The sequence below is a fragment of the Labeo rohita genome, chromosome 17 (genome assembly GCF_022985175.1).
Source record: "Labeo rohita strain BAU-BD-2019 chromosome 17, IGBB_LRoh.1.0, whole genome shotgun sequence".
NCBI lineage: Eukaryota > Metazoa > Chordata > Actinopteri > Cypriniformes > Cyprinidae > Labeo > Labeo rohita.
The window spans coordinates 35,100,755-35,117,506 of record NC_066885.1 but is presented as its reverse complement, the minus strand read 5'-3'; the positions used below and the strand labels follow the sequence as shown (position 1 = coordinate 35,117,506).

The window sequence follows — 16,752 nt, the reverse complement described above, 5'->3', positions numbered from 1 at the left end:
TCATTGCGAAAGCGCAGATTGCGGGCGTTTAAGTTAATGGAAGGTAAGAGCATGTACGACGGCTTCAGGAGGGATTAGAGCTCAAATTGATTCCAGTCCTGCTTGTATCTAATGACCGGTCCCATAGAGTCGCCCTGTGTGCGCTCGCCCGCTTCTTTCATGCGGGATAGCCCCAGCATGATCCGAACCCTCGCTCTAATATCAAACACATGTGGGCACCTTTAACGCTCGCTCCTCTGTGCCGCTTTAGTACGGGGTCTCTCCCGGTGCGGAGCGGCCGTTTTGCCTTTGACACGGCCCTCGGCGGCCCATTCCACATTAAAAAGGTTCCCTCGGCTGGCACTGACCTCCCGATGACCCGAGCGGCTCGGCGCTCAAAAGCTGCAGGAGAGAGGCCGGGCCGGGAGGTTTTGTGGAGCTGCGCTTATTTGCCGCCGTGCTGGTGATAAAACTTCAGACAGGCTAATTGATGGTCTCGCTGACATAACAATAGCTGCCGAAAGCCTGGAGCTCATTTACAGACAGCTGGAGAGGAGAGAGACCCCTGCCACGGGCCCTTACCAGGGGGCAGGGGACGAACTCAAAGAGCCATTTGTATCGCAGACTTGGGGCTCCTTCTGAACGTCCTGTGAGCGCTAACACTTGAAGAATAATGTTTGTGCATGCATGAGGCGGGGGTTCGGTTTGGGCTACGGTGTGGTCTCAGTACTCAGTTGCTTGTTTGATGATCATCTTAAAAGTTTCTCCAGGAGAGTATAGAGCTTTAAAATGAATGTGGAGAAACTGCTCAGATCACTTGATGAGAAATGGTTGTGATCTCCCTTGACAGATCTGAGCATGTTGTTGAGATCTCCTCTAAGACACATCTGAGATGTTGTTTTGAGAAGCAGGAGACTTGAGATAACATCTCCACTTATCTGATTGCTGTCTTGGAGAAACCATTCCAGATCTCATTTGTGTTTCGTCTTTCTATAAGCAGAGCTTTGATAAACTATTCAAACATTTTCATTTACTAAAATCAGAGAATTAGATTCTCAAATTCATCAAAAACAAACCTTCCTGTGCTCCCAAGTTTCAGCATGTATGTTGTGTTCTGGTTTATCTAGTCCAGACCAGACCAAGTAGGCGAGACTCAAGTCCAAGGGCCAATCATATTTTTATGATTGGCCAAGACCAGCTCAATTGAATCCAAGTCCAGGTTGAGTCTAAATGCTCCAGAAAGTATGATCTTGGACTCAAAATGTAGTACTACAATACTGATAAATGCTAATGCTAAGGGTTTAATATTAGCCACATGTTAGGTTTGTAATTGCAGGTGATGTAATTGGTCCTGTTTTTTGTTCTGTGTTTTCAGGTTCATTAATGCCAGAAGAAGAATAGTGCAGCCCATGATTGACCAGTCAAATCGAGCAGGTAAACATCATCCCATCTTCTCTGATTTTCTCAACACTGCTTGTGTCTCACTTTAGAGTCCATGCGCACTCCTCTCCCTTGTCTACGCTACAATGAGAGCAGATTGAATCTAATTGGATGTTTCTCCATCTCGCTGGTTAGAGGGACATTAGCACATCTCAATGCTAATTGGCCACAGGAGAACTTTACAGTAATTCTGGAGCGTTTCACTGTTTCTCTTTGTGTTATGGTACATTAGAAAGCGATCTGCATAATCGTTCACGAATTCACACCAGAAACGTAAGGGAAATTCTCTAGTTTTTGAGTTATTGATGGCTTGATAATGTTTCTCACTGCTGCAGTTGTGATGATTCGAGTAGGAGATTGCACGAATGAATTTATTAGGATTTGAACACTGGGATAAACTGGAAACATCTGAATGAAATGTACAGGTCATGTAGCAGTGTAGATTTTCTTCATGCAAAGTTCTGGCGACAGCATAGTACCACTGCATAGTCTTTAGATCTCTGGCGTGTTACGCTCTACTGAACCCAAGACCAGTGAAGCAAGTCAAGAGAGAGACATCAGTTGGACAGTTATGTTGATGTAACCTTCTCATGTTCTGTTGATGCATACGTTGGAGAATGACGTGTGTGTGTGTGTGTGTGGCTGATGAACAGCTCATTGTGTTTGGGCTGCTGCTGGGATAATCGCTGATTGTCTGGTGTGTCTTCTCTCTTCTTCCCCTGGTGTCCACGTTTGACTTCACTCAGGTTTTCTTCTTGATCCTTCAGTGAGCCAGGGAGCAGCGTACAGTCCGGAGGGGCAGCCAATGGGCAGCTTCGTGCTGGACGGACAGCAACACATGGGCATCCGGCCGGCAGGTGAGATGCAACGACCATCTTCCTTCGATCACCTCTGAGATCTCTTCAATATTTGTCTTTTAGACCAAGGGTGTCCAATCCTGCTCCGGAAGGACCAATGTCCTGCAGAGTTTACCTACAACCTTCTCTAACACACCTCCCTTGAGCTGACCTCCAGGAGCAGGATTGGACACTCTTGTCTTAGTAATGCAATTAACAGAATAAACAATTGGAGACTCTTGGTTCTTAAGTGTTTATCTTCTAGTAATCTCAGGTGTCTCTCATAGGATTTCATAGAGTCTTCAGATTCTCCCTAGATCAAATGATCTCAGCTGCTATCCAAATAGACTTTAACTAACATTTCAGAAGACAAAATCAAAAACTCCTTACCTTAATGAAAGATCAAGCTCTGAGTTCTCTGAGTTGTTGTCATTGTCTCCAGTTGTCAGCTTGCTCTTCTCCTGTGTGTTTGGTCGTGTCGTGGACGATGAGCACTGATGGACACTGACTGTCTCTGATGTTTGTCTCTGCAGGTCCTATGAGTGGCATGGGCATGAATATGGGCATGGACGGCCAGTGGCACTACATGTAACGGCTGTACAGTAAAGAAAAGGGGGAAGTAAGTACTCTGGGACTCTTGTTCTTCCTCCGCCTTTCTTTCAGGAGTCTTTCCTGTCCATTTCCTGTCAGAATTCCCCTGAAAGCCCAAAATAACACCATAGACACTCCGCTTTACGGTCGCCCTGCGATGGCCAAATATCAGGGCAGCAGAACGAGTCAGGGTCGTTCTCGACGACGCGGGTCGCGCGATGTTTCCTAGACGGCCTGGAACAAAAACAAGGCAGAAAAGCACTAAAGTGGAATTTATTTATCGCCGCAGCTGCGCCGCGCTCCATGTCTCATGCGGCCAATGCAAATGTTGGACGTTTGGGGGGAAAAAAATGGCATCTCCTGGGGTAGAATATGACGGGGTGAAATTAAGCGGGCTCCAGTGAAGCGATAAAAAAGGAGAAGTGAAACTGTCCTCGGAGTGACATAAATCCGTCAGGGGAAGGATTGATGCCCAAATTATCTTATATGCAAAGACGGGAGCAGTGCAGTACATTACGCTCCCGGAGAGAGATATAGAGACGGCGGGTGACACGGCCATCCTTCACCGGGGGAAGCCGCGTGTCTTTTCTTTTTTTACTGGGAACGGATGGAGATCGAATCGGAATATCCGCAGATGGGAGAGCGTGGGCTACGAGAGGACGGCATTAAAGAACGACCGCGTGTAAACGCGGAGATCTCGCTCACGTTCCTCGTCTGATTAAGACACCCATTACGCTGCCCGCCGGCGCCGCGCCACTGACATTTGAGAAATCAAGACGTATGGCGTCCCAAAGGTGGCAGGGCAGAGAAGATTTTATTTAACACCTCTACTTCCTGCTCAATGAGCCTCAATATAATAACACTTTGCTTGATTAAAAGAACCCTTTATATGTAAATAGACGGCAGTTTCCTGTAGGTCACCATAGCGATGCCGCGACGAAGGCCCCCCCCCTCGTTAATAGACTCAGAAACGTGGCGAGCGCGTTCCCTAAAACAGCCGCAGAGACAACATTTGCTCAGCTTGGATAATTTTTAATACGGCACGGGATAATTCTGAGACTATTTAATTACGTAACATATTTTATGCTTCATGAGCAATTAGATTAATAGCTTAATACAGAGGAATATTAGCCATCTCTGATTCGATTACGCACACACACAATATGCCGTATTTGCTGTTTAATTATGATTGGCGATGGAGCGCGCTCACAGAGGTGTTCTGTTACTGAAGGATGCAGATCTAGAGAGCGGTTTACGGCGTCACGCGCGCCTGCTGCGAATTTAAAGGGAGGATCTGCAGGTTATATTGCAGTTGCCACCCGATTAACTAGTTTCATGAGATTTTTAGGGATCGCTTTAATAAACACGTGCATGTCAGATGAATGCAGTTGCAGTTTCCTCTCAAATACTTGGCCTGCGCTGTTCTTTAATTGCAACATAGCACGTTACAGGAATGTGCAGTGGGTGCCTGATGACCTTGGAGTGACCCCGTCCCCCTCCTTTAAAGGACTGTTGTTAATGCCCCTGGGGTCACGTTACAAAACACTGGCGTCCTGCAGTTCTCGTGCACCTCAACACTAGCGATTCCACTTCCACTGATTCAACACGTGCATCTGTGCTTGTAGTTTTCTTTATGTTCTACGACTCAATTAAAGGCTTCCTGTGCAAGATCTTGTGCTGTATAATAAGCAGATATTGCATTGTTCTCTGAGCATTGTGTTGTTAACCAGCCCCTAAATAACTGAGCAAGCTTTTTAAGGAACTTCAATCAAATCAAAGCGGTGCAGCTTGTTCTGTCGCTAGTTTCATCTGGGCTTCGAGCGCTGCATGGCACCAGCAACGCCAAGGTCATGGGTTCGTTTCCCAGAGAATGTAAAGTGCACGCATTTTGAACTGTCTTGTTCTGCTGCTACATCTAGGTATCTTCTAACAGGCGTGCACAAGTCGATACACCGAGCAGAGATACAGGCCGTTATCAAATGTCTCTGCTCAAGTGTGCTCTTTGTTTGAAATATCTTTAGCCGCATTAGCTGCAGACACGTGGCCTGAATCTAGATCAGGGCGCTGCGATCGCATTCGTCTTGCACCGCTGACCGTGTGTTTCTCTGCATCTCAGGTCGGCGAGGCGTGCCGGGGGAGTTCGTACCTCAGCGTGGTCCTGTGGGCATGAGCATGGCATCACCGACCCACCCCCCTCCACCGAAAGCCCCTCGTCTCTTGCGTTTGTCACACCGAGCTCCTCGTCACCCTCCATCCCGTGCGGCCATGCTAATGCACGGAGACCCCTCCTCGAGCAGGAACGACCACGACTCCTCTGACCCCCCCTGACCACAGCGCTGCTGGACCGGCGTGGGCGTCCGCGGCCGACGACCGAAGGGAACCGACCAATACCATCACGGATGAACTGGACAATAACCCCACGAAAGATTTTTGAAGGAAAAGAGAGAACGCAGTGAAGCGACCGACAGCAGAATTAGAAGCTTCACGTGGAATTCCAGACGAGCTGTGATTGTTTTTTATCTTGTGAATTTTGTTACTTTTGTTGCTGGAGGACCAAGAGCTGACAAAAACGCTTTGTAAAGTCTTGGGTGTCTGTTCAAATCAACAGAGGATGTTTCAGCTTATTAAAAATACACACACACACACACACACACACACACACACACACATTCACACACAACATGATAAAGAGAGAAAAAAAAAAGACAAAAGAGACTCCAAGAGTTCAAACTACTGTAGTATAAAAGCATAGAAACTAAATTAAATCTTGTACATTTTTATCACTCACTTTATGTTTCATGAGCTAGTCCTAGAGTAAATCGTTGCCCTGTTTTTCACACTGTGTGTGCTGATCCCCGAAGCAGAGAAGCTCCGATCGCAGCAATAACGGGAGAAAAAGCGTCTCGGCCTAAACGCTACTGCGGCGGCCGGTGAATCCGCCCCGTCACGGACCACAGTACCCGGTAATGACGACGACGACGACGATTCCTCCTCCATCAGAGTTTCTGCCGATTGAAGCCCGCTCTCTTCAAGAGACCCCTCCTCTTTTTTCGTCATGCATTTTCCCTTTTTGGTCCATGAATGAATGTTGCCCTGTAGGTGAAGTTCTTCGTTTGAATTGCCCAAGCACTGGATTGTGTTGCTTTTATACGTTTTTATTTTATTATTATTATTAATATTATTATTATTATTATTATTAATTTTGTATCTCGGACTCTCAGAGCAAGAGCCTTATGAAGGACGTGTATCCTCGAGAAAAAACAAAACAACATCCTGCAGCAGTTTAACGCCTGGGGATCAATATATCTGCCGTACGGACGATACCGATGCGTGGATTCTCTGAATTCTTTGGCACATATACAGTAGAGAAGCGATCGACGGTCGACGCGGTGAAAAACTTTAAAAGGATGAAAAAAAAAAGAAAAGAAAAAAGAACTTAAATTATGAACTCAAAGCTCGGTGAGAAGCTGAGAGAATATTGTAAGAAACTTCGTACAGAGTTCAGTCTATTAATTGTTTCATGTTAGATATTCTATGTGTTTACCTCAATTGAAGACGAATGTTTTTGCTAGTTTCAGATCTGCTGTGGCATTGATATTGTATGTCCATGATTCCCCCTTCCTTTCTCAGCACGTGCTCCTCACTAGAAGATGAAATACTGTCTCCCTTGAGCTTTGTCAGAAATACATTCAATACTTGTATGAGGACTGTGGCGTAATGTTTCAAAGGTGTTCAGTCACAAATGCTGTAATAAATATTTCATTTTTGATTTTGGTAGATTCTTGTGTGCTGTACAGTGTGTTGCGCTCATACAATCTGGAATATATAAATAACAGCTCGTATATAATAATACGTCATATATTGTTTATTATTCTTATTTAAGAAGTCGGACGTGATGAGCAGGTTTTTTTTTTTCAGTAGCCTATTGTTGTTGTTGTTTAAGGGATCACGGCGTGTTAATGTTCTCTAAATCCGACCCTCCATTTAAGATGTTTGTTTTTGACACAAAACAAGCACAAGAGCTTCCGCTGACTTAGAGCTGCTGGACTCACAGAGGGGCAGTTTGAGGTTTGGGGGGGTAAATGGACACTGTTCGCCTTGACTGAAGGAGGTTTGAGTCTCTGCGGCGCCTCCTGCTGGCGCGTCGGCGCACTGCGGCTCCATTCACACTCAGCCCGCTGCAACACGGCACAACATTACTATTATTACAAACAACATTTATACACACTGGCAAAATTATTAATGGCGATTACAATGACTAGGACGAGCACGTGCGCCATAAACGCAACGAATGAAACGCGACAAACACATTAAAACACATTTCTAGAAAAGACCAATATTACCTCGGAGTGAAAAACAAACATGCTCACAGGCAAATGTTTCAAGAGCTTGATGTGAAAGTTAGTCTTTCTTCATTACTTTAACGTTTAATATGTTTTTCTGAATATTTACTGAAGGGTTCGTTTGCACTGAATATCTCATTTTAACGCTCGATGGATAAAAGAAAACAGGCGCATTTCTCCAAAGCACAAGGTTTTTAATTATTTGTAAAAAGCTGAATTGTTGTATTACTAATTTAAAATTATACCAACGGTAATTATTAATTTACAAAATAATAACATCAAAAATATACAATTGTAATTAAATATCCAGCAGTTAAAACTGGTGAGCGCTCGAGCGGAGAGACCGTGATGTTTCTGTACGCGTGAAATCCTCGAACTGCACGAAGTAATTCACCTACAGAAATATGCGTGTTTATAATAAAAAAATAGTAATAATAATAATAATAATAATAATAATAAAATAAAGATTTGTGTTTTGCGCTGTTTTTATTAGCGTGGTGCAATTATTGTGAACATTTCAATTGTTTCAATTAATTGTATTTATTTAGCAAGAATCACAAACGAACAAATATAATTTGAAAGATTATTCATTCGCGAAAATAGACGTGCAAATAATTCATTGTGGAATTCTATTCTAGAATATGATCCGAAAGAAAGAGAGAAAAAGAAAGAAAGAAAAGTGAAAGGAAGGGCGGCATCATTGTGAGCTGATTTTAATATTAATAGGGGACAGGAGGTGGACTGAATTGCGCCTGTGACAGGAATGATGGATGATCCAGCCTTCATCATCATCATCATCGTCGTCGTGTCGGAGTCACGGGAATGTGCGAACACACAAAACAGACGAACCGTTCGCAATAAACACGGGAAAACGAGCAAGTGAATTGTTGAGCAGTGATCGGATCGCGACACTCTCACCAAAGCGACTCTTGTTTTCTACATACATCACATATAAAGCAGAGAACATGTTCCAGCTGAAGCGGCATCTGCTGTGTGTGTGTGTGTGTGTCGGTGTGAGAGTGTTTGTGGGCCCCGGGGGTCACGCGCAGAGGCCCCTGATCATTAATCACTGTCAGCATCACAGTGATTCTCTATTGATGAGGATAATGACATTAGCTCACAGTCACTGATCAATAAAGCACATGCAGGGAAATAATACCGACGCTCGGCCTCTCTCTCCCTCTCTTTCTCTCTCTCTCTCTTTCAGTCTTTCCGTTCGTTCTCTGTTTTTCATTTAGAAACAGTGAGCAGAGTAAACAACAAAATCTGCATCGGTGCAGAGCTTCACATCAGCTCAAACTACAGCGAATTCTCATCACATCACGGTCAACCGACACAAACGTCACTAATAAATCGTCAGCGCGCACAAATCCAGGCTGTTTGTAGCAGCTTATTTTTCGTATTTCATTTCACACCGACGATAACAACGATTAAAAAACAAAACAAAAAAACAAAAAACAAAAAAACAATTACGGCTAAATACATAAAATACATACATAATTCACGTGGTAGCTGCTGTATCGGATAAACATCATTTCTGAAAATAATACTAGATATTAATATTATTATTATTATTATTGTGAGTACTGTAGATGTTGTTATTATTATATAGTTATAACTATTTCCTTTATTGTAGGCATATTTACTTATTATTATTTTTAAACCTTTTATTACTTTGTTTCTTTTTTTTCTTACAGAAAATGTTTTATATTACATGGGTTAATTTACCCGACATACATTCTCGGTAATCTCGTAATTAATGTTGATCAGTGATGAAGAATTTCCAGCGATCAGAGGTCACACAGCAGAAGCACAAAATGGAGTATTTCTCATTGAATTTCAATGTATTTCTATTGTTATTGTATATGGCAATAATAATAATAATAATCTTAATAATGAAATAAATAGATAAATAGCAGAAGCACAAAATGGCCGTACATTTCTGTGGGATTTTCATCAGTGTTTGATCGAATTAAGGATTCATTATAAAGACAGAGAAGCAAAAATATTGATTACTGAAACATTTTTTCAAAGGCTACGAAATATATATATATATATATATATATATATAAGGCTGTGTGTTTGACAAAAGTCTGAAATAGTGTGTATGTGAGTGTTTGTGAGAGAGAACAAACCCCGGGGCCCAATATCGCAGCGACCCCTTCTGGGTGAAACTATACATGAATGCACAGAAGTGAAGAAGTATTTCTTAATCTCATTCCTTCATTTGTCTAATTGATCCGAACGAAAGGAAAATATCTGTGATAAAAACGAACCGCATCGTGACAAAGCTCATTCCCCACACACGTTCACGGAAACTGCATAAATAATCGAATCAAATCATCTCGTCTGATTCCTGCCGTGTGAATGAACGGAGGAGGAGGATGATGATGATGTTTAATGAAGGCTGAAGACATGATCGGGAGGTGAAGCTGAACATCTCAGAAGATCATCCGTGTGACTCACGGGTCAACCGGTATTAAAGATTATAAGCATCGAAATATAATGACGATCCGTGTTATTTATGTGACATTATTATCTGACAGTAAATGTCATTAATTGTGGCGTGTGAATGAACTGCAACGTATTAATGTCAGCGAAGCCGTGAGTTTCCTCCAAAACCTTTATCTGAAAATGTCAACAGCATTTACATCGGAGAATTATGATTTTTCAGAATCTTCTTATTTTGCATCACATTTAATCGCAGCCGTTTAAAGAGCAAGAAAATACAATAAGCACACCCGTAAAACTGTAATAATAATAATAATAATAATAATAATATTATTATTATTATTATTATTATTATTATTATTATTATTATTAGCGGTATTATAAAAACCTTTAAGACAACATACGGAATTTTCTGCAATAATACATAAAAAAGAAGACAAGAAGAAATGTGTCTGAATCGACTAGAATAAAGCTGAGTGTGTGTTTATTTCTAGTTTGGGCCACAATTAACCTCCAGAAGTGCCTGAATTTCTTTGGGACATTCTCAGTATAAAAAATGAAATCACAAATACACATAATTTTTCTTTTCTTTTCTTTTCTTTTTTAATGCATAATTTTTTGGTAGTGAATGTTTGGAGTGAATCTGTACTTATTTGCTACTAGCTTTCTATTAAAAATAATAATAATAATAATAAAAAAAACCTATGCTATGTCCTCATTTACAGAGCAGTGTGTGTGTGACAGTGCAGATCCCGTTAGCAGCCCCAATCATCAGTGCTGAAAGCTGGAGCTGCTGTCAGGAGCTGCTTCAGTCTGTCACACACACACACACACACACACACACACACACACACACACCAATAAATAGCAGTGAGTCTAAAACTATGACATGAAGCATCTCAGACCACCAACAGACCAGGAGAATCACAAACACAGTCAGAAAACACTCACAGATACAATGCAGATTGAGAGGTACAATACAAAATGTCTAATTTTATGTAGAATCACTCAAATTGTGACATCATATTTCTTTAAGCATGAAGAAAAGTGTCTGAATTTGAAAAAGAAACAGAACAGAAAATAACATACTTGAAGAGCACAATGCACACACACAAATGCTTCAGATGTTCACAGGTAATTCAGCAGAATTATTTGCTTATGTTCTGATGCTAAATTGCACAAGCAGACAGCAATCACTTGTGGAAAAACACATTAATAATGAGGTGCATGTAAATACATTACACTCATGGCATTATAATACAGTTGTGTATACACATTAATAATTAGAACCTGAAAAAAACAAAACTTAATCATTCTGCACATACATCCAGATAGACATTAAATATATAACTGAGAAAAAAGTATTTCCAAAAAAAAAAGAAGTTAAGGTTTTTAAGCTCCACTTAGAGTAAACATTATATATCGTATGTGTGTCATGTTGACATGGGCAGAAATCATAGATAAATGGACACATTCCATAGACGACTTCTGTTTTTACATACAGCTAGCTTTAAATACTATAAGCTAACGCTAAAATGTTCAGCAATTTTACAGTTCAAAACAAACAAACCTCTGTTTATTATTTATCTTGTTGTTTTTACACACACACACACACACAGGTGTGAAACAAACAGTGCGATTGACTTGAGCTGAGTGAATGTGTGTGTGTGTGTGTGTGTGTGTGTGAAGGCTAACGCAGAAACTGAAGCCCATTCTCCAGCAGTCACGTCTCGGAGCGTTTGCCGTTCTCTGACTGCAGCTCATGGACAGATGATCAGCCTCCAACAGAACATGAAGATCAGTGAATGTGGGTTGCCTGTCAGAGCCCAAATGCCACTCGTGCCGTTGACCTTTAGGGGCCGGACTGAATCCCTCCAGCCAAACACAATAATGCAGAACAATCAACGCAAACATCCACTGACAGGCGGACGAGAGCCACAGCCGACGACAGCCACCGAAGACTGTGTGAGGAACAGTTTCCCAGCAGAACCGTCTGAGATCTTTCACTTCCCACATAAACAATCAGACAGAAGAGGATTGAGTAGAACAAACGTCTCTCTAGTCCTGCAGCACTTACAGTAATACCATGATTTCAACAATCAAATTTCACTGACAACACAACTGGAAACCAACTGTGATTAACGTACACGGAATAGAACAGCATTTACACAGAAACTCCACCTAACAGCGTGTTCAAAACTTGGTCGTCCGTAAGTGAAGGAAAAAATAAAGAAAAAAGAATACTTTTATTCATCAAGGATGCATTAAATTGATCAAAAGTGCCACTAAAGACATTTTTACAACAGATTTCTATTTCAAATAAATGCTGTTCTTTTGAACTTTCTATTCATCTGTGAATCCTGAAAAATACAATGTATGAGAGTTTCCACAAAAATATTGTGCAGCACAACTGTTTTCATCATTGCTAATAATCAGAAATGTTTGTTGAGCAGCAAATCAGCATATCAGAATGATTTCTGAAGGATCATGTGACACTGAAGACTGGAGTAATGATGCTGAAAATTCAGCTGCATCACAGAAATCAATGACAGTTAACAGATATTCACATAGAAAGCTGCTGTTCTAAACTGTATTAATGTTTAACAGTATTACAGTACTTTTGATCAAATAAACGCAGCCTTGGTGAGACATTTTTTACTTACCAAGATCAACCTTCCAGTCCAAGTTTTTGTCTCAGTTATTTCATTGAGAATAACATTTTAGTATATGAGACATACAAAAGGGGTACATTTTAGCTATAGTAGTCAGAATTTATCCATAACTACAAAACGTTATTTTAGTCCCAACCTGTCATGCAAAATAACACGGCTCATATTTTGTTGAGTCTGTTTCATTTAATTTAAAGAGGGCTAATATTTATTTAGTTTGGTTTGGTAAGAGTTTGAGGCGTTGTTTTGCTCTGCTGTACGTTTGACCACTGATGTGGCCTTATTAAACAGTCGAAATCTCAGCTGCGACGGAAAGACGATCAGAAAAGCCAGAGTTAATTGCCAGCAGAGAATGTGAGTGTGTGTGTGTGTGAAGTGTGTGAGAGTGAAGCAGAACTAAACGTCCAGCAGCACTTCATAACACACCTGCTGCTCTGCTGAGAGATGAATATGTTAATGACTGAGCAGAAACAGCTGCTAATCACTGCAGATCTGCTTCCTGTTCCTCCAAACATCAGCCGCTCTCAAACCGGTGCGTTCACGATCTGTGTGAGCCGCTCACCGCTGTTTCATGTGTTGATCTGGCAGAGTCTGGGATAAATACAACCTTCTGCATTAAACAAATAGTTCACCTAAAAATTAATATTTTGTCACCATTTTCTCACCTTCACGTCATTAAAGACATCAAATCCAGTGAAAAATACTGTAAAAATGTGAAATATTATTACAGTTTAACACAGCTGCTATCTATGTGAATGTCTGTTAAACGGTAATTTATTTCTGTGATGCACAGCTGAATTTTCAGCATCATTACTCCAGTCTTCAGTGTCACATGATCCTTCAGAAATCATTCTGATATACTGATTTGATGCTCAACAAACATTTATGATTATTAGCAATGTTGAAAACAGTTGTGCTGCCCAGGATTTTTGTTTGTATATTATTTTTTAAAGATTCACAGATGAACCAAAAGTTCAAAAGAACATGATTTATTTGAAATAAAAATCTTTAATGAGGTCTTTTGTTTTGTTTGTTTTTTTTCCCCTTAAATCTTACTTGGACTTTTACTGAACTTGGAGAACCAAGAATCTTCAGCAAGGTTTCACTGAAATATCTTTATGTGTCTGAAGACAAATGAAAGTCTTCTGCACTCTCAGAACAAAGGCACAATAGCTGTCACTTTTGACCTTATTTACCCCTTAAACATACATTTTAGTACCGAAATGCTACACATTAGTAACTTTTGAAAGGATCCACCCCAGTGACAGCTTTTGTACTTTATTTTCTGAGTTTTAATTTTTGCACGAACTATTCTTTTAATGTTGCTTTACATTAATGAGAGTTTGTGACATCAAACCCATCACGCTTCAAGACCACCGGTGTTCAAATCCCAACACTGAAAGCAGATGCTGTTCAGAAACACCAGGACGTTCAGAGCACAATCTAATTTATAGGCTCTTTCGTGTACTACAGCGTCACCAACACAATGACAGGAAGCTCTCCAGAGGAACTGACTCGCCTGTTTACCGTGTTTTTACTTTTTTCTTTACTCTGTTAAGAGCTAGACATTAACAGGGCGCTGAGGGCCTTTGTGTTTGGGGCCCGGGTGAGACCCGCTTCTAGGGTTAGAGATGAAGGGTCACAAATAAGGCAACACTTTACTGCGGTTTCACAGCACAGATCTGTACAGTAGATGATGAGTGAGGGGTTAAAAATGAGACACAGATACAGGTCACTGTGGCTCTGGACCTCAATAACCCTATAAAGCTACTGTATCACATTTGATACACATTTATAATGTCAACATGATCAAACGTTGCTGATTAACCTGTTTCACACACAATCTACTCCAGTCTACTTCTGAGAGTTTTTTTTTTATCCAGTAAAAGCTCTTTTAGTGTAATTGTACAAACGTCCACCTTCAGCTGCTGCTTCACATGTGTGTTTTTGCTGTCAAATCTTGACAGATTTTTATCAAGTTAATATCAGAATAACTGCAATAATACTGAAGCAGCTTGGCTTAACTCGGTTCTCCATGAACTATTTTTTTTAGTCTCAAATCTGATCATCAGGATCTTTTGAGGAACATTTGTTCCTCAGTGGAGGAATGATCTTCACAAGCCTCCAAAACATCTCACATCTTTTGAGGAACGTTTATTTGTTCATCTCTCAATCATCATTGGATTGCATTGCATTATATGTTTGGATCATTTCAATCTCATCTTACGCAGACATTTTACTGGAGATACAGAGTGGACACTGATATTTACACCATTTTATGCAAGTATCTGCTCTACTGTCATTAAGATTTCATTGATTTACGTTACAAGCATCCGAATTTCATTATATACTGTAAATATCAGTTTTTTCTTCCATATTTTCAGAGTTTCAAACTATATGAGCCATAAAAGCTTGATGCTTGATATGACAAAACACGTTTTCCGACTGTATTTCATACGTCAGACGTCACAGGGTTAATAGTGCACAGACGGGAAGCTCTCGAGATCTCTCTGCTATCTCTCCACAGCTCTTAAAGGCTCAGAGAGGAAGAGGAAGTTTTGGAGAGCGTCACTCTGGACTCGACTTCAAGAAAGCTTCAGAAGATAGTCAGACACTCGACACCGAATATATGGAGAATTCACAACTTTATTATTGAACGCAAACAATCCCAAACCCTCACCCATGGACGTCTCTGAGCAAACTCCGCTCTGTCCGGCGCTCAGAGGGCAGATAAGAGCGGCGCGCGTTACCTGGCCTCTCGGCAGGATTTGAGGCGCCGTGTTTTCTCCCCCGAGCCGCTGGAGTTCAGCCGGAGTTCACGGCAGATGTTTGCCAGGAGTCTCGCGCTGCAGGAAAGCTAAATTGCTTCCGGATTCACATCCACACCAACAAACGGCCCCGTGACGGGTCAGACTCAGCTCCGCGCCGGCCCCTGACACAGGGTTACGATGTCCGAGGGGAAGCCGTCTTTCAGCAGGATCCCTCTGTCCCGCTGGCAGTCCAGCTCAGATATGAAGCCATACCAGTAGATGACCAGGCCGGGACCGAACCTGGAGACGAAGGGAGAGAAAAGATTAGTTTTCTAAAGAAATATCTGAAAAATCTGCTTCTCTGAACAGAAGCTAATTTTCCCCTAAACCTCAGTCTCACGTGAAACTGCCCACTGACACAGGTGAAGAAAGACTGACATCAACAGCAACCAATTACACTGTTTTTTTTTTTAACAGTACTTGGAAATGGCATCAGGTCATCCAATCAGATTGGAGCTGGAGATTTCAGGCAGCGAATGTTCGCTGTGTGCCGTTCGATCAGACGCTCAGGTTACAGCTCAATTTAAAGTGCACATGTGAAGTCTTGCGCTCTCTTTATCACACGCTGATTTACAGTCCCGTATCCTGACTCAAAGAACGAGCCAAAACTAACAGTCCTTACAGACGCAGCGCAGGTTCATCACCGAAGAAACGCGAACGGCTCCCTCGGTTTGTACGAGATTCCCATCCTTTTTATGGAAATGTCGTGGAGGTACAATGTAAACATTGACATGCTATAAGACGAGAGGTGAGGCGTATGGAGGATGGGATGAGATCTGGAGAAGGAAAGAAGCCAAGAAACCTTGTGAGAAGTGCTGATGATCAGATAAGACAGAGCTGTGATCTCACTAACGCACATCTGGAAAAACACACTTCATCAAGTGAGAGTTATTACAGTGTTGTTTTTAACTAATTAACCCTCATGTTCTGTTAAGGCTCTGAGCTCTCAAGGCCATTTTAAGAGCTTGAAAAACACACTTAACACTGACGTGTCGGGCTGATAGTTCATATACTGTAACCCTATGAGACGTCATCAAAAGTTCAAGCGTTCTTTGAGGTGTCAGAGAGCGATTATTGAGCACATTACACACATTCACTCCTGACAGCTGCCTACTTACATTAGTCTTACTGTATTTTTCCACACTGAGTCAAACTGAGCCCAAACAGAAACAGCGGTGGTATTCTGAATAACGGCCACTTTTGTGAGAAGGATATGATTTCACAGACTAAACAAACTAAACCAAGATCAGAAAAGAGCAACAAAGAAAATATAAATATTTAAATATTGGTGAAAGCCTGTCTGCATGTGAAACAACAACTGTTCATTTGTTAACGTGACGAACTACATGCGTTCATGAAAAATCACCACAAGACCGGATTTAATCACAATATATACTGTATGCCATTTAACACACAATACATTTTATATCTCATTTAAGCAGTATATTATTTATTATAAAAGCACAGACTGACAGTTTTTAAAAGAAATCATGACCTATATTGATATTTTATGCAACAACAACAACAAACTAAATCTAGAATGCATTTTGTGCAGTTTTTAAGCTTCATTCTCATGTATTTTCTTATATTCTTTTTTTATTACATTTTTCTAAATTTCCATCATTCCGTATCT

General features: G+C 41.2%; 2 protein-coding genes across 7 annotated transcripts in view; one reads left to right on the top strand and one right to left on the bottom strand.

Moving 5' to 3' along the window:
- meis2a (Meis homeobox 2a) overlaps window positions 1–6,615 on the top strand; it is a 60,292-nt gene extending 53,677 nt beyond the window's left edge. For 2 of the 5 annotated variants that reach the window (XM_051133602.1, XM_051133601.1), the window contains exons 10-13: window positions 1,355–1,413; window positions 2,166–2,276; window positions 2,789–2,874; window positions 4,963–5,126. In XM_051133602.1, the coding sequence (XP_050989559.1) occupies window positions 1,355–1,413; window positions 2,166–2,276; window positions 2,789–2,847 (229 nt within the window). In that variant the 3' untranslated portion in view covers window positions 2,848–2,874; window positions 4,963–5,126. Of the gene's footprint in view, window positions 1–1,354; window positions 1,414–2,165; window positions 2,277–2,788; window positions 2,875–4,962 lie in introns of all 5 variants that reach the window. The other 3 variants (XM_051133603.1, XM_051133605.1, XM_051133604.1) reach the window with 3 other exon arrangements.
- An 8,322-nt stretch (window positions 6,616–14,937) lies between these two features.
- The window catches only part of cdin1 (CDAN1 interacting nuclease 1), a 77,190-nt gene continuing 75,375 nt past the window's right edge, over window positions 14,938–16,752 (bottom strand). For both annotated transcript variants that reach the window (XM_051133613.1, XM_051133614.1), the window contains exon 12: window positions 14,938–15,359. In XM_051133613.1, the coding sequence (XP_050989570.1) occupies window positions 15,224–15,359 (136 nt within the window). In that variant the 3' untranslated portion in view covers window positions 14,938–15,223. The remainder of the gene's footprint in view (window positions 15,360–16,752) is intronic.